The 20,102-nt window shown below is 51.5% G+C and overlaps 3 protein-coding genes across 3 annotated transcripts; 1 reads left to right on the top strand and 2 right to left on the bottom strand.

Moving 5' to 3' along the window:
- Positions 1 to 192: 192 nt before the first annotated feature.
- Positions 193 to 912, bottom strand: LOC34621028 (ATP synthase subunit epsilon, mitochondrial). Its single transcript, XM_026338609.1, has 3 exons — positions 845 to 912; positions 384 to 478; positions 193 to 257 (listed from the first exon to the last, which is right to left on the bottom strand). The coding sequence occupies exons 1-3, from the start codon at positions 910 to 912 to the stop codon at positions 193 to 195; spliced, it is 228 nt and encodes a 75-aa protein (XP_026194394.1).
- Positions 913 to 1,766: 854 nt separating this feature from the next.
- Positions 1,767 to 9,428, top strand: LOC34621029 (protein RRC1). Its single transcript, XM_026338612.1, has 24 exons — positions 1,767 to 1,796; positions 1,939 to 2,032; positions 2,154 to 2,203; positions 2,732 to 2,909; positions 3,046 to 3,117; positions 3,240 to 3,283; positions 3,425 to 3,511; positions 3,808 to 3,949; positions 4,328 to 4,385; positions 4,498 to 4,562; positions 4,727 to 4,824; positions 4,996 to 5,079; positions 5,216 to 5,267; positions 5,419 to 5,470; positions 5,578 to 5,697; positions 5,887 to 5,925; positions 6,201 to 6,287; positions 6,495 to 6,733; positions 6,877 to 7,022; positions 7,184 to 7,378; positions 7,592 to 7,753; positions 7,896 to 8,286; positions 9,109 to 9,167; positions 9,336 to 9,428. The coding sequence occupies exons 1-24, from the start codon at positions 1,767 to 1,769 to the stop codon at positions 9,426 to 9,428; spliced, it is 2,637 nt and encodes an 878-aa protein (XP_026194397.1).
- A 1,315-nt stretch (positions 9,429 to 10,743) lies between these two features.
- Positions 10,744 to 19,053, bottom strand: LOC34621030 (ATPase 2, plasma membrane-type). The gene is made up of 7 exons (XM_026338579.1): positions 18,706 to 19,053; positions 16,398 to 18,369; positions 12,376 to 12,801; positions 12,032 to 12,191; positions 11,216 to 11,915; positions 11,010 to 11,098; positions 10,744 to 10,891 (listed from the first exon to the last, which is right to left on the bottom strand). Exons 1-7 carry the CDS (start codon positions 19,051 to 19,053, stop codon positions 10,744 to 10,746), a joined length of 3,843 nt encoding a protein of 1,280 aa, XP_026194364.1.
- Between the last annotated feature and the right edge of the window lie 1,049 nt (positions 19,054 to 20,102).

Below are 20,102 nucleotides of genomic sequence, written 5' to 3'. Positions count from 1 at the left end.
TGCATGCAACTCCAGTAGCGGGCACTGCAGGGCTTGATGAGGGCCGGCCCCTAGTGGCGAGACGTCACGAGGGTCTCATGCATGGGAAGCCGGCTGGTGGGGACGTAACAGCTCCCAATTACGAAGGTAAAACCTCCCTTTTGCCGCGACGTAAAGCCTCTATGGGCCTCTTTAAGAGGCATGGCGGAAGCGCTACTCGGCCTTTTTTGCTGCAACTTCGCAAGCCTCAAACGCAGCCTTGAGTTTGTCGTACGTCTCTGTAAACAAAACAGGCACACCACAAGTGGGAACAGCTTGTAGCGGAGACGCGCGCACTTTCGGATAAGCGCACGCGCGCTAGCTTTGGCTTGAAGAGTCAGGGAGTCGTAGGTCAACAGCCATACCCCTGGACACAACCGTTCCCTGCTTGTACACGGCCTCCCTGACGTGCATGTGGTTCTTGTTCTGCAACTGCGTCCTGTAAGGTTCCTTCAGGCATCTGCATGCAACAGAAAACAACCACCGTGATTCTTAGCGCTGCTTTCGATCAGTAGCTCAGCAAAACATGGTCTGGCACCAGTAGGACACACACTCCTGTAGACCGAAACAAGGGAAGGAAGGCTGGGGCTCCCGCATGCATGCACGAAAATCTCGAGTGCCACCACGCGAAGACTCCTAAGGCCACTTGCCCACTGCAGCAGCTGCTGCCGTGGATGCAGCTTCTGCCGCCGTAGCGCCAACGCCGAAGGAAGTCTCTGCTCCAAGCGTGGAACGGGAGGCAGCAAAGGGGGACGACGTTCCACGAAGACCACATGCGCACTGAAGCGCCCCTGCCACCCCTTCGCTTGCCAATGTGCAGTCACACTTTCTTAGAAGTTCCGCCATCTCCGCGGTGTATCTGGCGTAGCTGATGCCGCATGCCCTCCACATCATTTTCAGAAGGGGGACGTGCCGGGGTACCCAGGAAGATGCTGCTCAGTTGCGGTCCTCTTTGTAGGTGGCAAATGCCAAACACCAATCCAAGGCAGGCCAAGAAAACATCCACAGGGCAAGTAAGGAGCCCCCTACAGCGCTTGGGGCTTACGCGGGGCCGGTGCATGCACGCCTGCAACAATGCTGCAGAAAGGGCAACCAAAGAAGCATTACGGACGTCCCTTGCATTTTTGTTCTCTCTGGTAGCAAATCGTTCACTGCCTGAGGGGCAGGGCCCCCGGGAGCAGAAGCGGTTTTTCGAAACACCATCGGGTTGCCCAATTGCAGCCTTTTTGCGTAGACCGTATGCCGTACCCCGCTTTCTCGCCAGGTTCTCCCCCCTTCTTTGTTGCATCCGAAGCTCAATTTGCCAATTCAGCTGTGGGTGTCCTTTCTTACCAACTCCGCAAAAGGATCGCCGCAGTCGCAGCGCCAGAGGAGGGAGGCGCAGCCTCTGGTGTCTGCAGGTGCTGGCTCGTCGAGCGCTTGTGTTGGTGCGACAGCAGCAGGAGGGCTTTCTTATTTTGATTTACTGGCAGGCCAGCGACTATTTCACGAGTATTTCGTGCGCAGACCCCCTTCTGGGGTTTCCCCTGCGTGCCTGCGTAGGAGCAGCAGCTCCCGGGACGGAAACGCTGGCAGGAATACACGTCTGCGGGCGAGGAAGCAGCAGCAAACCTGCATGATAAGAAACAGGCGCAGAACGCGGTCAGCGAAGCCTGCGGTGCAAGCGTCTGTGGCTGCAGTGAACGGCCTTAGCCGCTGCAGCAGGTGGAACGAGAGCGGCAGCAGCAGCTCGAGCAACAGACACGAGGATGTCGGATCGTCGAGGCGGGCGCAGAGGGGTGAGACTGCGCCTTGGCGCGTTGAGTTGTTCTGGTAGAAGGCTTCGCTTCGGCTTCCCGCTCCGCACGGGCTGCTTGCCTCTGCGCTGCCAAGGGGCTGGTGAAGCCTGGTGGCTTGTAGCTGCTGCGCTGTGTGGTGCAGACACCTGGGGAGCCTGAGACTGCTCGAGTATACCAGGAGTTTCTCAAGACGTTTCAGCCTGAAGACCCCACAGCGGAGAAGGCCTTTGTCAGGGGTGAGGAGCCCCCTACGTGTGTTCCCCCCTTTCCCCCCCCTGTCTAGCCTTTCTGCGCCGAATTGGGGATTTTTTAGTCGTGACTTTCGAAAGTGGCTTCCGAGCTTCTTTTCGTCTTCAGGGGGCCTAATGAATGCGGGATCCGGTCAGACGGCGTATGAGAACAACAAGGTAGGGACGTAAATCAAGCCTTCCGTTTTAGGGTGTCTATAGAGCTCGAGGCGGTGCTGTCTGGAGGATCTCTTGGGCACTGACGCATAACATTCTGCGGAATCGCTGTAGAGGCTTGCGGGGGGCTCTCCGAATGTTTCTGTGTTCCTGTCAAGGCTCACGAGAGCCTTGACGGTGTGACTTTGCCCCTCTCGAGCCACCCGTCCACCCCCCGCCTGCCGTCGCTCCTTAAGGACGTTAACGGGGGCAGCTCGAGGCCATGCGGGCTTCTTTTCATGAAGCCAATTGCAGCCTATTTGCACCGTGATGCATCGCTGGCTGCATTCAGTTTCCACGCGTATGCTCTGGGAGGGGTAGCCAAGGGCCTTTCTGTGCGAAGAAAAGCCGGCGCTTCCGGCGTGCGTTGCCCTCTCTACTCGCGGATCGATCTCCTCCCCACCCAAGGGGTGTGCTTTTTCGCGTCTCCCGACCCCCAAGAATCCGCTCACGCGGTAGATGTTTGTTGCTGCTCTCTTGCTCTGCACTTAGGGATCGCTGTGGGTACCCACTGCTGCCCCCAAGTCTGCCGAAGCAGCGGCTGCTGCTGCAGCGGCCGCTGCGGCAGCTGCAGCCAACAACAGCGGCTCAAGCAGCACGCAGTCTCCAGTCCCTAAGCGGATGCCAGGCCGTCCAGGGCAGAAGCGCGAGATCGATTCTTTCCTCGAAGGTACAGACTCGCAGTTCAGCAGTCCTCAACCCTTTTGTGCTGAAACACACACACACACATACACACACACACATACAGACGCGTCAAAGCATTGCGGCTAGCCAGTGCGTGTGCATGGGGTTTTGCTGTGCTTCAGAAATCAAGAAGCGTCAGGAGCTTCAAGGCCAAAAGCGACGCCTCTACGAGAGGCTAAATCTCTCCCGCACAGGTGCCTTGCTGAGACATGCTTCTCGCCAAGGCCGTTGCCACGCGAGGCTGCTCCTGCTGCTTACCGAAAACGGATGCTCATGTGCAACTGTATGTGGCGTTTGTTGTTGTCGGTATGCACAGAGGAAGAACGCTGCGCCCTCCGCTACCAGATAGCGGCGTTAGAGGTAAATCAACCGAAAATCCACGATTCCAAGACGATGAGAGTGCACTCTATATCTCTGTGGGCTTGCATCGCCTTTGCAACTTGGCCTTGCGTATTTCGGATATCGGCTTTACGCCTGGGAACTTGCGGTGTACACGCGCAGAATGCGACGCGGCCACGCGGTGCTCCGCCGATAGATTTGGAGAAGGAGAGCTCGACGAACTTATATCTGGGAAACCTCTCACCTGAGGTGTGTATGTGTGTGTCTCGAGCGTTGCTGCACGAGCCTACGGGGAGCAGGCTGCCGTAGGGAGACGCTAGGGGTTCGGTTCTGTTCTGTGGGATGTGCCGTTTTATACGCGGGTATTTCTTGATTTAGTTTGTTTTTGTCTTTGGACCTGTGCTCAAAAACCTTTTGAGCGTTTGGCCTTCTTTCTTTTGTTGGCGGGGGCCTGTGTAAGGCTGCAGCTTATTCGACCCTGCGAGTCACGTGGGTATGGTGGAGTTTTTTTTCCACGCGGCGCTGTGTGTGTCTTGCGTGAGCAGATAACGGAAGAGTTTCTTTGCCAGCAGTTTGGGAAGCATGGGGTCATCACCAGTGTCAAGATCATGTACCCGCGGACGGAGGAGGAAAAGAGAAGAAACAGGAACTGCGGATTTGTTTCATTTGAAACGAGACCCCAAGCGGGTAGGCCATGAGCTGTAGATGTGAAGTCTGCAACACTGCTCGCACTACTCCCCGGGAGTCGCAAGGCTTTCAAGTCCACTTGTCGGTTTCCCGAAAGGTGCCACCTTTCGTCTGTTCGCGTTCCTCGCAATGTTTGGCCTATTGTGCTTTCTCGCGCGAGTTTTTATCACCAGCCCTCTTTCCCCGGAGTCTCATTGTGTTTTGAGGGGTAGCAGCAACTGCATGCGTGGAATTGAGTGCAGCTTTTGTTTGTTGGGGTCTCAAGGCTCCTGGTGATGGCGGCGCGTTGCACGAAAAGGCGCAACTTTGCAAGGAAATTGGGGGCTGTCTTTTGCTCCCCATTGAACTCCATTCTTTTTCTCTGGTTTTGCCGTGCAGAGTCGGCGAAAAACAGCCTGGACGGGAAATCCTTCTACGGAATGGTCATTCGCATTGGGTGGGAGCTCACTTTCCAAGTGCGGAGCTTCAGGCATCAGCGGCAGCTCCGCAGGCCTGGTGTGCACCCAGCTTGCGTCTGCCTTGCAATTGTGTCTGTTGCTTCCTCGCAGGTGGGGAAAGGCTTTGCGTCCCTCCTTTGGATCCACTCCGTCAGGACATAGCGCTGGAGGATTCTGTGAGTGCCAAGAAAGGCTGCGGCTTGCATTTTTCGGGGGGTTGAGAGGCTGCAGTTTCCTGCTCCCAAGTGCATCCACGCATGCATGCATGTTGCGGTGTTTGAGCGCGAGTCTGCCCCTCATCTGCAAGCGCTTGTCTTTGCACCGACATTGGGGCGTGCAGCCGATTCCCCCTTCCCCTCGACTGGCTTCTCCCCTCCGCCAGCGGCGTCCTTCAGCGTGGAGACTCCAGCAGCAACGCCAACACCTGCTCCTCCCCCCGTAAGCTGAGAGCTTGCGTAGCTGAGATGCGCGGATGAAAAGCATGGGCATGCGTTTCGCCGCCAGTGCACGGCTGCAGTTTTTCTTCGCGCACCTGGCTGGGGGTCCTTGAGCGCCAGGACGAAGCAGTGCTCCGAGCTTTTGGCATACGTTCTGGATGGCTGCTTGCAGGAAGCCGAGTTGGTCGAAGTGCAGGTCCCTAAGGACCGCAAACTGAAAATGGTGATCGATCTTTTGGCCAAATACGTAGCTGAGGTGGGCTGCACTCTCTAGCCGCCGGCACTGTCTGCTGCTGCCCTCCCCACGCGTTCTCGTTTTCGTGCTGCCTTTCCCTTCCTGGGTGTCCTCGACGTATCAATATCGACTGCCACTCTTTTCTGTTTCGCTGTAGGAGGGGCACGTATTCGAGCAACAAGTCATGGAGAAGTTTCCACCCGAAAGCGGTAGGTGTGGGAGCTCAGAGGATGAGGCCAGGCCCTGGCATGTAGGGAACATCTGGTTTTACTGAAGAAACTCTCGGCGCGTGAATGGAGGAAGTCACTGGCTGCAGGATCAGGGATAAGAGTTTAGGCTGTCGGCGCTGCGTGTGCTCAGGCCGTCTGAACTTCATCTACGAAAAAGATTCGCCAGACAGCATTTACTACAGGTCTCTCTCTCTGCCGCGCGATCCGCCTTGTCGCTTTTTCTTCGCGCACCGCTACGCCTGTAGGCTTGGCTCAAAGGAGTGCTGCCTGCTGAGTGTCTCTTTCGTAGGTGGCGTGTCTACGCCTTTGGGCAGGGAGACACTTTGAGGGCTTGGCGGCTCGAGCCCTTCTTCATTTACTCGGGAGGTCGGCGATGGGCTGCACCTCCAGAAAAGTATTTCCAACAACCGTAAGCCGTATTGCTGTTGCTTCTTCTTTTAGTGCGTGAGGCGTCGGTCAGAAGCCTTCCAGTTGTCGATCCCGCCAGTGTGCAGCAGCAGCAAGCAGCCCTAGGTGGAAGGCACTGATATCGTTGCTTGCCGCCGACTGCAGTGGAGCAGAGAATGTACTTGGATTTGCTGTTTGCTGCCTGTTTTAGGGCTAAGAAGAAGGTCGAAGCTGCGGAGGAACGAAGCTTGTACGCGACAACTCGCTCGTGTTGCCTGTTTGTCTTGCTGTTTTTTGGACATGGCGGTAGTTTTATCGCTGGTCCGGTGTATTGTGTGGCCCCCACAGCAGTTCTGTCTTTCTTTTCGTTTCGAGACGACTCAAGCGAACGCCCCTGCCAACGCTCTGGCTTACTTCGGATTGCGCCGTGTTCGCATTTGTGCGATTTACGCAGTCCGGGGATTGATTGTGCCATGGTGCAGTTTTTGGCTAACGGTATGAGCTGTCCGTTGCGCTTCTCTGCAGGCGGGCTGCTGCCCGAGGGGGAGAACGTCTCAGTGCCGCAGACCGCGAGGAGCTGGAAGAGTTGCTGCGCAACATAACGAGGGATAGGTGGGAAAACACGGCTGGAAAATGGGGGGTTCTCTCCATGTCGAGGCTTTTCTGGAAGTATTGCTGCTGACGAGTGGTGTGTGTGTCTCGCTGTCTCTGGCTTTGTGGTTTTGTCCGGTCTGCGTCCTCTTGTGCGTGCTCAAGAGTTTTCGTGCGTATGAGTGGCGTCTTCGTGTTCATTTGTGTGTGGTGGCGTGTGGGCTTCAGGGCGTCCGTCTGCGCAGCGATGACTTTTTGCATGTCACACGGAAATTGCAGTGCGGAGGTTTGCAGCTGCCTGACACAGTCCTTGACTCTCCCGGATACGGCCTTGACGATGAGGCTGGCGCGCACTTACCTACTCTCTGATTTGCTGGCGAACTCGAGCGCACAGACAACACACGCGTGGACCTACAGACACCACCTGGAAAAAAGTCTCCCCTTCATTGCGGAAAGCTGGAGCAAAGGTAGTCAAACGAAAGCACAAGTCTTCTGGCCTGCACCTTGGAATGCGCCTCCGTACTCTATTCATTTGCATGCGGGATATTAAAGGCAGGACGCCATTCGCTGCACCTGCTCCTGCTCTCTTTCTTTTTTGCATGTGTTTCAGTGCTGGAGGACCTTCGCATGGGGGTGGGTGTTGGAGGGGGCAGTCCGCGAACTCAGCAGGAACAGTGGCAAGGACTCGAGAGGGCTTTGTACAAAATGACGAAGCTTTGGGAGGCGTGGGGAGTCTTTCCTCCTACTTTTCTTAGGGTCAGAACCTCTCAGCGGAGTGCTCCATGCTTGCTCTTCTTGATGCTGCTGCTCACTGTCATCGATCTTACAAGTGATACAATTGCTGCTACTGCTGCAGTTTGGTGGCTTCACCGCACAAGTCCAGTTTTCGGCGTGGCTTCTGGTGTGTGTGTCTGTAGGGCATAGAGGCTACGCTTTGCGGCCGTGACATAACAGCAACAATCCTGGATCCGGATGCAGCAGCTGCAGAAGCAGCAAAGTGTGAAGCAGCTGCAGCAGAACTTGCAGATCCTAAAGTGGACGGACAACCTTTGTCGGAGAATCTCAGGCCCCTGGTTGCGCAGTTTCCACTGTGGTTGCGGCCTGCCGCGATGGTAGGTTGCTGTGGCTGCTTCTGAGTTCCCCCGTGCAGCTGCTTGTGACAAGTCAGTGCCTGCGTGTCGGCCAGAGCAGAAGAAGAACGATGGCAGGGGAGGGGCCACAGTCTGCCGTTGGGGCGTAGTAGTGTATGTGCTTGTTCGGAGCTACACTGGCGGTATTCTACTCAATTCTTCGTCGTGCAGTGTATTTTTGGTGTTTTGTATCAGGAGTGGCTTTTGCTGGACCGCTATCAGCTGGACAAGCTTTGCCAGCAGCGGGGACTAGGCGTGTTACCCTCCCGCAGCAGCAGCTCCAGCAGTAATGAGAGACGGCAGAAGCAGCTTGTGCAGCTAGCCCAGCAAGAGCTGTACTGGCGACTAAAGCAAGAGGTGATACTGCTGCCCTCTTTGCTGGCGTGGCATCGTCTGTTTCGCTGCTGCACTTTACGCCACTGCCCAAGATGTCGCGGCCGTTTTCGCGCGCTGTGGCGTGTATGCCGAAGCTACCCTTTGTGACTCCTTGTGTCTACAGGCAGCAGAGGTTCCCCTAGATGTTTTGCTCGAAGCCCAGGCTGCTGCTGCAGCGGAGCGTCAAGCAGCCGCAGCAGCAGTAGTGGCAAGTGCTGCCGCTCCGCAAGACGCAGTGGTGGCGCCTGCAGCAGAGGAAGATCCTGCCGGTGCAGCAGATGAGGGAGTGAAGCAACCCGAGGAAGATCAGCAGCAGGGCGATGTTGCGAGCGAGGCGTCAGATATCTTCGTGTTCGAGAGGGAAGAGGAGGAGCAGCAGCAGGAGGATGAGGATGGCACCGCGGCCGCCGCAGCAACTGCAGCAGAATCCCAGCAGGCCCGGGAATCTGACAGAGAGCGCATGCGCGCCATAGAGCTGAAGGTTACTGAGCTGCAGGTCCAGCTTGAAAACCAGGGTAACTCTCTCTGCCCCCATATGTGTTATGTTTCAATATTTAGTCGGATGGTTTCCAGAATTCGTCTGACCGAATATTTAAACTTGAGTGTTGTGTGAGTTTTCATTGCAAGGATGGACATGCGAGCAACTTGGGGTAGTTGTGCCGTTTCCGACTAACTCTATCGTAAAGTTACGCAGTATGATTGCATTGTCCGGTTGTAACTCTTTTGTCTGTGGCTGGAATCCCATATGACGAACTGCAGAACATTTGCGAAAAGATACGGGTAATGACTCAGGAGTATCTTTATTGTTACGCGAAGGCCGCGCTATTGGCCACAAGCGTTTGTTCACTACGTTTGTGTTCCTGTGTCTGTGGTGGCACTTTTGGGGGTAATTTATATTCCAGTCCTCAGATAGTCTCCATATGCAAACGACACACATGTTGAACGCAAACAAATACTCTGGTGTTACTTGTGACCCAAACCCAGTGCAAGACTTTCTGTTGTACAGCTTTCTCAAGTTCAAACAAGGCCATAGGTCACTTTGTCTTAAACAGTGAACAAGTTTATTCTACAATGTGCAAATCTTTACGTGATAGTATTGGTTTATAAAGTGCGGTCGGTATGGAAATTTTGAGTTTTCTACCCGTGACATGCTATTCCCGACTAACGTTCGTGGTAACTTCCTCTGTGGAAAACGTTTAGGTGCCAGAGTTAGATACATGGCAGTTCTCTCTGCTTGGTGGAGTGATAGTCAAAGGGATTCACGGCAGTTTCTGTAAGCGCTGGGGAACCGATTATGTCGAGTGGCGAGTTGTGTTGTGTGAAATTTGATTTGGCAGGCGTTTCCAAAGACGAGATCTCGAGTCGCTGCGACGCCCTGAGGCAGACTTTACTTGAGGTGAGGGGGAATTTCAGTATATTTAAGCACGCATGAGTTGATTTTTTCTCTGCACGTTGCTGTCTGATTTTTTTCTTCCCGTATTTTGGTGATCACACATACATAGCGGAAAATAATACAATAGAGTGATCTATTTGCTAGCGGGTAGTTCGTTTATCCATGCATCAGGAGCACCAAGCGGCCGAGGAAGCAGCTCAGCGGAAGGCTGCCAAGACTAGAGAGAGAAGCAGATCACCTCACAGTCACCGGAAGAAATCGTGAGGCACTACCTACCATGTAATATGATTCAAAGTGTTCAGCCCCTCAGTATAACTTGTGTAATATAGCTCATGAACATCAGTCCTAGCTGCTCCCCATTGGTTTCTTGCCACACGTGCCCCAGTCTAGCATTTTAGGTGGCTACGCGTTCGGAATAAAGCGGTGATACCAGCAGCTTTTTTAAGGTTGCCCAGTTAGTGATGTAATTTTTAAGCGTGCTAGCACACCTCTAATCGATGCGCCAGTTGTATTTTGCTGAGTTTTCCTTGGTGCGCGCAGAAAGGCCAGTAGCCACGTTTCTAAGGCATGACTACAGGGTTGTAGCAGCAGAACCTCAATGTCCATGCCCCTTTCTGGTAATGCTGCTACACCTCATAAAGCTGGAGGAAGCAGTAGAAACCGTGAGGGAGGCGCAGCTTGATGCGCTGCAACATCCACTGATGGGTAGTATACACCCCACTTGGCGCTGATGTGCCTCCCTTCGAGGTAGAGCGACAGATTTGTTTTTACCCCTTCCGTCTACATTCTTTTTGCGTTTTATTCTTTTGGTAACGGATTGTCACCAAAGTCATGCTCATCCCTAGGTCTGAACTGCACAGCAGGAATATGCAGCGTAAGATAGTAGCAAGATAGTTAGGCTATATAGGGTTACTATACTCTAGCTCAAGTAATAGGCGGGTGTAATAGTGCATAACACAGGGCATACTGGCACAAGAGCTCAAAGCCACCCTATGATTTTGCTTGTGTGGCCTTTTTATTCATAATGTCCCTAGTGCAGTGTGCTCCGGTGAGTCAGGAATGCCTTGAACGGCTAATAATGTGCAAAGTGGAAGCGCGATTTAACCACACTACATGGAGCATACATACTTGCGCAGAATCATTTAATTTGCGTTGACGTGAGTGTTTTAGCGACTGCTAGCGCCCCTCTTGGAATGTGCAACCGTAGCTCTCACTCATTGGTTCCTCTTTGCTACCCACACTTGCTGAAAGGCTATTCTCTTTTGCGTCTACCACGTGCGGCGTGCCTGTGAGTTTAAAGCGTCTTTTATCTGAAAACATCTAGTACTCGCCTCCATGTAGGCACTGCGGAAAACCCTCCTTATGGCGCTTGTTTCTCGACACTACTGAGGGGGTCCTTCCATGTAAAGGGCAAGCTGTTTGTCTTGGGATTCTCTCTAGAACACACCTGGCTGAGTGTCAGGAGAATAAAGTTTACGCGAGGCCTTAACGTTTCCAATCTAGCAAGATGCGAAAATCAACGGCGAAAACTCATGACTCTTGTAATGCCAGTGGGATCAGGCCCACGGACGGACAAGCATCAAGCACGGCGTATGGCAGCATACGCAGCTATTATCTCCTCCATTTGTTCGAGGGCGAATCTGAGTTCCTCTGCTCCAACGCCGAACTGCTCGTAGTGGTGAACAAATGCCCCAGCATGCAGCAGGTCACGGCTCATCTCCAGTGTACTGCAGCACACCATACCCCTATCGTAGTGCATTCCGAGACTGAAAAGCCCAGGTGATACGCAACATAAAGCTTGTACATCTTTGGAATACAAATTAGAGTAGGTCAGCCTCTGTTCACCTTCGGAGTGCTGGAAGCGGTGTGCAACAGCTTGTAGTAAGAGACGCACTGCATGGTTCTCCAAGGGCTGGGAAGGGATGAGAAGAAACCTGAAGAAAAGGGTAAAAAAAAGCATTACACAATGTCAGCATTGGCAAAGTTGAGAAGCATGCAAGCCGTACGGACGCGCAACAAGGCCACATGGAAAAATCAGCGAATCTGCAAACCTTTATAGGGCCAAGGGCGTAGGGCCACAATGCAATATTGCAGTCGTCCACGGGGTTCCCATCAAAACTTTTTGATTTTGGTCCTCTCAGGCAGAGCCGCGCAGCTACCGCAATGTTTGGTTGGGCGTCCTCTGCATTGCCTTCATTGAAGGAACTGCTTTGGTTCTGCTGTCGCACTTCTGCATAGTGGCTCTGTCTCGAGCGGCAAGAGAACGCTGGACTGGGAGGCGCATAGAAGTCCAGGCTGTCTGCTCTCTTAAACATGCGCTGCAAGCGGCAGAGCAGAGATCGAAAGGTATAAGGGGCCAGGCCAGAGCTGCTGGACTCAGCCGAAAAGTTTTGCGGAAGGTACCGGCAAGTTAGTAGCTTGAAGGCTGGGTGCGCTGCAACGTCTGCCACTACGTCTCGCAAGGGGCAGTGACGCGCTGAAGCAGCATCCGACCGCAGAGCCCCGCATCCTACGTCTGTACAAGTCAAGCTCTTATTTTCGAATTTTTTTAATTGCCCGCCGCTGCATCTAGAAGTGCCCTTGGAGGAATGATCCCATGCATCGGAAGGCAGCAGGCAGCAGCCTAGAAGTTCACGCGAAATGTAACGGTTTATTCCCGAAAAATTCGCTCCTGCTCCTGCCGGAGTAGCTGCTGAATGCCTTTGCAGCGCTTTTGCACATCGTGCGTTTTCGAAGATAAAGATTCCATCACTGCATCCACACATCACGGGTTGCCGAGAATAATGTTTTAGGCAATTGGGTGCTGCCGATACATGTAGGAGTGGCAATGGAGTTACAGCTGCACCGCTTTTATGAACTTATACTACCTATCTCGCTGAAGTGAAGCGAGGGTTAGCATCGCGTTGAGAGACTGCGTGGAGACTTCAGATTCAAAGGGCCAGACACAGCAACTTGCAATGCAGCTTGTTGGTAACAAATCTGCACACAACTCCGTCATGTACGAGCCAACGCCAGAGCCTGTACCCCCTGCCGCCGGATGCAGCACACAGATACGGTTTTATACTTGGTGGCAGCATTACGGCATGCATGCCGGCGCCAGAAGTTACATCGCTGGCAGAGACATAATGGAGCCTGTAAATCTCCGCACTACCAGCCGCTACGATAGCGCTGCTGCTATTATTCTTGTAGGTGAGCCAGCTTTACCTCTTACCGGCAACGGAATGGAGTATCAATACAGAATTTATGGCGTCTGCATCCTCTGCGAGGCTCGTTATCAGGCTCTCGAGCGTATCGTGATTTGACGGGCCCTGCAACTCGTGACCAATAGCCCAGTTGTTCCCGCAGCCGCCTTGCTGCCAAAATGCACACTCAGGTTTCCAGCACCAATCCATGGTTGATCCAGGTACGCTTTCCCTGTAAAGTGTACGTCCTGAGTATCCCAGGTCAGTGCTTTTGCTACTGGAAAGGGGGGGATGACACACAAGACAGTTTTGGACGGCCTTAGCCTCCATGTCGATAAGAAGGCTGCGGGCATATAGTACCTTATCGCCTCCTTTAAGAGAGGACTCGCTAAAAAACCTGCGGCCCAAGCATTCGATGCTTTTGCTGAAGCCTGTGCTGGATGCCCTCTGGAGTTCAGCATAGATGGCAGCAAACAGCTCGTTTCCAAGATAGTTGCCACAACCACCTACCATCATTACGAGGGTAGACATCGTATGCTAATATGACAGTGGGCGTTGATTCCACATGAAACACGTGTAGGAGCAAAGGCCGGCAGGCCGCCTAGACTTTTGCACTCAATACAGCAGCTGCTACTCAGTATGGAAGACACCCCCCCCAAAAAATTGTCAGTTGTGGCTTATGTATGCTTAAGAAGACACAGCTTCCTTTGGTCTCTCTAATACCCTATGCAGCAAAGTTGCCGTTGACGAGTTAGGACCATCTGCGTTTGGTAGAGACGATATTTACCCCAACCACTTCGAGCGTAGTCATTGCCTGCTAGATTTAGCTTTACTGACTTTTTGGAGCCCGGAAATCCAGCATCTGCTTTGATCAGGTCGTCGTTCTCTGCGATGTCCACATAGGAGCGAGGTCTATGGCATGGCAGTAGTCGAGCTGTCGATACCACAGTCGCCAATTTCTCTCCCCTCTTGTTGAGTAGCCAGTATTTTCTTGCAATGAAAAGCACTATTGGAAGGATACACAAGGGCATACACGTCTTTGAGTAGGCCTATTTTACGGGCTCCGACCAGCACAGACAGTTTTGCTTCAATGCGATGCCCCACGGGGGAAAAGTTTCTAGAGGCCAAGGGCCTATGAATCGAAAGAAATTTGAAAAGTATTTTGAAAAAGAATCTCGTTTTGAGTATCATCAGTGGATTCTAACTTGCAGATACCCCGCAGATATTTAGCAGCCTCTGACATGGCACTTGCCCGCATATACTGTTGAACTACAGGGTCCATTCCAAAGTCAATTAGCACAAGAAAAGTGCGTGGCTGCACTTGGCTAAACTTCACGTACAGAGTGTTTTAGTGCAAATATAAGGCGCTGAATACTATTTCACGATGACTTTTGAGTAAATCGAGCGGTTATATACCTTTGCGTGCTCGTGCACTGGCACAATGCATTCCAGCAACATTCAGCCACAGCTCTGGAGGTTGCTGATTCCCGAAACAGCACCAACTCCTTGCTTATATAGTCTTCTCAAACTCGTTTCCAATTTTTAATTTGCTTGCCTTCTTCGGCAATGCTGTTAGACCTAGTTTAAATGATATATAACTCTAACACGCCGTTGTGGTGGCCGACAGGGGTTCTATCAGACAGAACAACTAATTGAGGCAGTGCCATCCTTCAACCATCTCAATCTTCAAGTGATTTTTCGGCATTCGAGCTCTCAAGTTCAAGGCTTTTAGCATTCTCAAGCCAGATCTTTCACTGAAAGGCACAGAGTCGTGTGCTAGCTGAACCTCATGTGGGCCTGAATGTTGAAGTCGAGAAAAATCGAGAGCAAACTCATCCAAGACTTGTTTAAGAGCTCCTAGGTATTGGCTCTTATGCACATGAGCAACAGTTGTCTAGTGTTTCAGTATTGCTATTGCGCAGAGCCAGAACATATGGATTGGTTACATGTCTCCAGCGTGAGAACCTGGGTCCCTGGATTACTTAGACTCCAGAGAGTGGTAGCCGATCAATGAGATATGTGCACAACAATGCAATTCACCAGAGCTCTCAGGTACCAGCTATGTTATGAGACTATATATTTGATGGCACTGAACCATACTCACGTGTCCCGTAAACTCAGGCGCGGACATGCGGTACAATGCAACGTTTTTTACAGTATGCCTTGATAAGACAAGCGCCCTGAAATTTATCTTTTATTCATATACCAAGCCACAACTCCTTTGGCGGATACACTTTTCTAGAACGACTTTATTCAGCCAGGCACTTGCGAACTGTTTTCGTTCACATTCCTGCAGACCTTGACCTACGAACTGTCGGTTACAGGAAGCTGCTGCGTGAAGGATGGCCACTACAGGTACAGCCTATACTAGCTTATAGGACTAAAAAGTATTACCTTTCAGTCTCTAGTCGCAGCAACTAAGAAAATGGCACGACAATCATGACATTACTAGTACTTGCAGGTTCCCTGCCATACACTAGGGAAAGCTAGTCTTAAGTACTGTTCACGGCACCAGTTCAACCAACACCACATTAAGTAAATCCCTAAAACATCAACTCTGCGATAGATTGTTCATAAGGACACACTGCTTTCGGAGGCGGTCGCATCGTAGAGGATATCCGCTGCGCTAAAGTACCGTGATTTGATAACAGTCTGGTGGCTTAACAGAGCTAACTTCATTGGTCAAGATCCATAGCTCATCTAATTTCCACGGTTTGGCGAGACGGCGCAGGGGTTAGCTTTCGAGATCCGACAGAAGAACAGAGCGTCTTTTTGCTCCTTTCAAAGTCCTGGGAAAGCACTGTTCAGCGATTGGGAGAGCCGTAGGATTCGTTCAAGAAAACTTTCTCCTTCGACATGAGTCTCAAGTAGCACCTAGAGTTGTTATTAATCTTAAAAGTACACGAATGCTGCTAGGTATTGTGGGCGCCTACCTCTTAGCTTTAACGCATATTTTTGCAGAGCGAGAAGAACAATAACAAGAACAGGCATAATTCTTAGTTATGCCCAATCAAGTGCATAAGCGACTACACGGCCGATCAACAAGTGGTTGAGCTTGAGAGTGGCTTTCTTAACGCCGATGGCCCTTGCCTTTAAGCAGGTTGTGAGTTACGCAAGCTAAGTCCTCGTAAAGAACGCATCCATACGTTCAGTCTCTTGAACGCCAAACCGAATTGAATTTCCCAATCGATAACATTTCGATTACAGGAATAGTTTTAATTTATTGTTCTAGTCACGGCTTCAATTTTGTTCCTTGTAAGTGGCTTCCCTCCAACTGAATTTCTTTTGCGTCCTCGTCGATAAGTCAACGCTTTCTGCCTTTCGCCATGAGTCTCTCCATCACCTTTCCTAGACTCTGTGCTCTGCTGCCTCAGGGCTTCCAATGTTGCGTGCCTCCGCCGATGCCAGCCTTGCATACGCATTTTTCTATGATGTTCCATGGTTTTGAGCGCTATTCGCACCTTTCCTCTAAATTGCTGCTCCTCCCTCGAAACGGTGCTGAAGCGACGCTTACATGCCGCTTCCCAACGGGCAATATAAGGCCAAGCGTAGCGGCAGTGCATAACCTTGAGAACATCAGTAATTAAGAACCAAAGTAAGCTCCAGATGATTGTGATTCCTGCGTGGCCCCACGATATGCCTAGCATGCTTGGGCCCGGAGCAATTCTCCACTCACGCTTCCAATAAACAGAAAGAAATAGCGTGAGGACAACAGCCAGAACTTGAGGTGTTAGCACAATGATTGACGGAATGCGGGTTTCTGGACCGTAGACAAAGGCAAGCTGGTTAGTCCGACAACTGTGGAAACTCAGCTGAATGCATAGAGTGAATAGCAGCCAAATCGCAGCACTTGTTTGGAGGCTCCTTGGCATATGCCCTCCGGTCGTAACTTCGGCTACGCTAAAGCTGTCTAGATTGAAGAGTTTCCACCAATTTACTCCGTAGGCTGGGTCGGACAGGTAAATATAAAGTAGCATGCACATGGCCATCAGGGTTGCAGTCACGATTGCAGCCGATGAAACCTTGACCATCGACCAAATTAGGGGCTTGCTGGAAGAGGGCACATTATCACGCGAGCAGCTCATTAACACGAAGTCGTTGATAATTGCGACAAGTGCCAGCACCCATGTAGGATATTCATAATCAAAAATAACAACGCAACCCCACCAAAACAAAAGGGTCATGACACTGCCGTGGATGCGGAAGGTAATATAGGCTTCGATACGCTTGAATATTTGCCGGGATAAGCTTAGGACGGTAATTATGCTTGATAACCCAGGAGAGAGTAGCGTAATATCAGCTGCAGCACGGGCAGCTTCTGTTGCTCCGCTAACTGCTATCCCCACGGTTGCCCGTTTCAGCGCAGGCGCATCGTTGACTCCATCACCTGTCATGGCAACAAGGCAACCGCTCCGCTGTAAAGTATCAACAATGTCAAACTTGTGCTCTGGGTACACCCCAGAGAAGCCATCTACCTTACTAATAAATTCGTCAAACTGCAAGTCACTCTCAAGGCCTTTCGGTCTCTCCTTGAAGATTTCAGGCCCACAGATGTTATCGCCCAAACCAAGGAGCCTAGCTGTCTCAGCTGCGATTGCTCGCTGGTCTCCAGTCAGCATTTTTATCTGGACTCCCATTTGCTTTGAACGCTCTAAAGTTTCTCTTGTATCAGCTCTTGGGGGGTCTCGAAGGCATAGAAAACCAACAAGCTCCCACATGGTGCTGCTGAGTGCCTCCGTGGCTTCTTCTAGTATTTCGGTACCTTTAAAAGCTATTGGTTTAATAGCCACCCCCAGAGTACGTAACCCTCTGCGAGCTTTGTCTTCGATGATGCTGTTGAGACGCTGCAGCTTCATAGTGTCTCCTGGTGCGCAGACCAGCTCACCGATGACATGCGGAGCCCCTTTTGTCACAAAGAGCACCTCTCCTGACTTGGTGCGCACGATACTGTCAGCACGCTTATCGACTGGATTGAACGGCGTGTAGTCCAGCACCTCGAACTCTGCGCGCTCCTGCATATTGGCCTCTGCGTTAATGGCCAAATCGATGGGATCTGGCTCAGTACAGCTCGTTGCGAGAGATGCGTAAACTAGTAATTGATTAGTTGTGAAACCGGGCTCTACGCTTGTATCTTCCCTGGACAGGGTAAGTTTGTTGAGGGTCAGAGTACCAGTTTTGTCCGTACACAGGATTTCGACCCCAGCGGCCTCCTCAATGGCAGAGAGCCTTGAGACAACCGCGTGCTCCCTGCTCATCGACACTGCCCCCACCGCAAGCACAGTGGTCGTTACCACCGGCATAGCAGCAGGGATTACCGCAGCTATTAGCGTAAAGGCGCGCTTCAAGAGCAAGCCAAGGTTTACTTCTCCATTCCGTTTTTCTATCCATGCCGGATGAAATCGCTCCCAAAAAACAAGGAATAAGGCAAAGATCACAGCTGCCAATGTAAGAGCCTTTGATGCGCTATCTAGAATTGTGCGCAAATGACCTTTTCGATCTGCTCGAGCGAGTAACGCTATAGTCTTGCCGTAGAATGAATCAACTCCGGTCTTTTGCACTAGCATTGACCCCTCTCCTCGCTGAACAACTGAGCCGCTTAAGAGTTCCGCACCCCTACACTTCTTGACTGCCAAAGACTCCCCAGTAAGAGCAGACTCATCTAAAAAGATATACTTCTGATGGGGAATGAAAACTCCATCTGCTGGTACTATCATGCCAGCCTTTAGCCATACGACGTCTCCTGGAACCAGATCAACTACTTCAATTGAACTCCACACCCCGTCGCGCTTAGCGCTGCATTCTGGAGCTGCCAGCTTTTCAACTGCACTGATGGCGTTAGCTGCTGTTCGCTCTCCCATGTAGTCAGCCCAGACCATCACGTTGCACAGGAAAACCAGCAAGCTGAAAGACAGCCAGTCCCGTTTCCCGTCAATTTTGATACAAACGGACATAATTGCAGAAATAGTCAGCAGTATTGGAGTTGTGCGGAGATATCGTTTGGCAACCTTCTGCCACTCTGGAGTCTGCATGCATTAACCGCGGCAGGAAGATTCGCATATACAATGGCAACGCTTTATGGTACGGCTTAGACTGGGATGGCTTTTTGCTATGAGTTTCACTGGGGCTCTCCTTTATATGCCCCTATTTTCAGGGTAGCAAAGTGACAGCTAGTTGCATACGAAGAACAAAATGCATCGCAGAAGGGTCAGACGAGGCCAGCAGCAACAGCGACTGCAAAAGGCACTGACATCTTCTTTTTATTGAGGGTCTATGTTCTATATTAAAGAGCACCAGTGGTATCCTTTGGTAAATGATAATGATGTGAATACCCTGGAGTTGATGCTAGCTCGGCATCTCACCTGCTTGGATTTCACGGAATTCGGCCCAAATACCTCGCGGAGCTCGGCCGCTCGTTCATTTGTGAGCCCTGTATCTGATAGCTCATCGTTAAGTCCAACATTGTACACTGGAACCACTGCATCTTGGGACAGACTTGTGAACTCTCGAGAATGCTGGCACTGCTCAGGTAAGAGCGCTTCAGAGGGTAAGACGCTTGTATTATCGGGCTGCTCTGGCTGTCCTTGCGGCTCGTAGCATTCTTCGTTGGCTGTGTGTTCACTGGCATGATGGCTGGGTGCCTCTATCGAGGCCTGCTGACAGACGGTTTCCACCTGGTGCATCGTGGAGCTGTTCAAGTGGCTTTCCATTTTATTCCCCAGATTCCCGACTGACATGCTTATGTTACCAGAATTATCGAGACAAAACGGCTCAGAACCCCTGGGAACGCGATGGACTACAATGACTCCGTCTTGTGGGACAATGAAAGTCCCTCGCCAGGGTAACGGTGGGCAACGCCAGCAGCGCTGTACGTGCTAACATTGAATGCTGCTGTTCTAAGGAGTAGCCGCAACCGCTAGGGCTATTCAAGAGCGTATACATCGTTTTATATAAGCCTAGCTTGTTTCATCATGCGACTAGGCCTGTGGAAACCTTGTGTATGTGACCCCAGTCCATTGGATGTCGTAAGGTAAGAATGGTATGCGAGACTTCTGAAGCACCAGTCCTGCTTATTATAAAGGTTTCGGCAAACTTCTTAGGGTGGAATGTGTGTCCAAACCCCGTGCTTCAAAGTAGCTACTTGCCTTCCAGGTTGGGTTGTTGAGGAGTGCGCACCGGGGCTCTTGAGCCTTCGCGTTGTTTACTAAGGAAGGTTATGACTTCAAAACAACTGGTCTGATTGGCACAATCACAAAACAGCATCTCAAATGAAAGACGCTGCTGATCGTCGGTACATGCTGTGGAGGCAGTCAGCAAACGTCTGACAAGTGATCGAGGCACTCAGCGAGATGGTGACCCCGAAAGCCTCGCGTGTCGAAGCCATATAACAGAGTGAAGTTTCCAGGGAAGGTATTAATGCAACAGCCAAATTCAATGTCCAACTTCATATCGCTTTAGCTAGAAGCTCCGGGACTTCCATAAATGAACCATCCAGCGGTACTGTGCACTGCAGTGGCTACGATTTCCCCACACAATGAGCTGTATGTTTTTAACACCCATAACCAAAAACTTTTACAGTAATGCATTTGATTCGTCTGCGAAGAGGCATAAGGTAGCTTGTAAGAATGGCTCAGCAATTCTCGTCCTCTTTAGAAAGCAGTGACATGTTCCGTACAAGGTCAAAGTTTACTTGGGTAGCAGAAACAAAAAAGGCCCCTCCCTAGCATCACGTTTGGACAGCTTCTCTGGTGCTATAGTA

Source organism: Cyclospora cayetanensis, unplaced genomic scaffold (genome assembly GCF_002999335.1).
Source record: "Cyclospora cayetanensis isolate NF1_C8 unplaced genomic scaffold, CcayRef3 CcayRef3_contig_28, whole genome shotgun sequence".
NCBI classification, from domain to species: Eukaryota; Apicomplexa; class Conoidasida; order Eucoccidiorida; family Eimeriidae; genus Cyclospora; species Cyclospora cayetanensis.
This window is presented reverse-complemented; position numbering and strand designations above follow the sequence as displayed.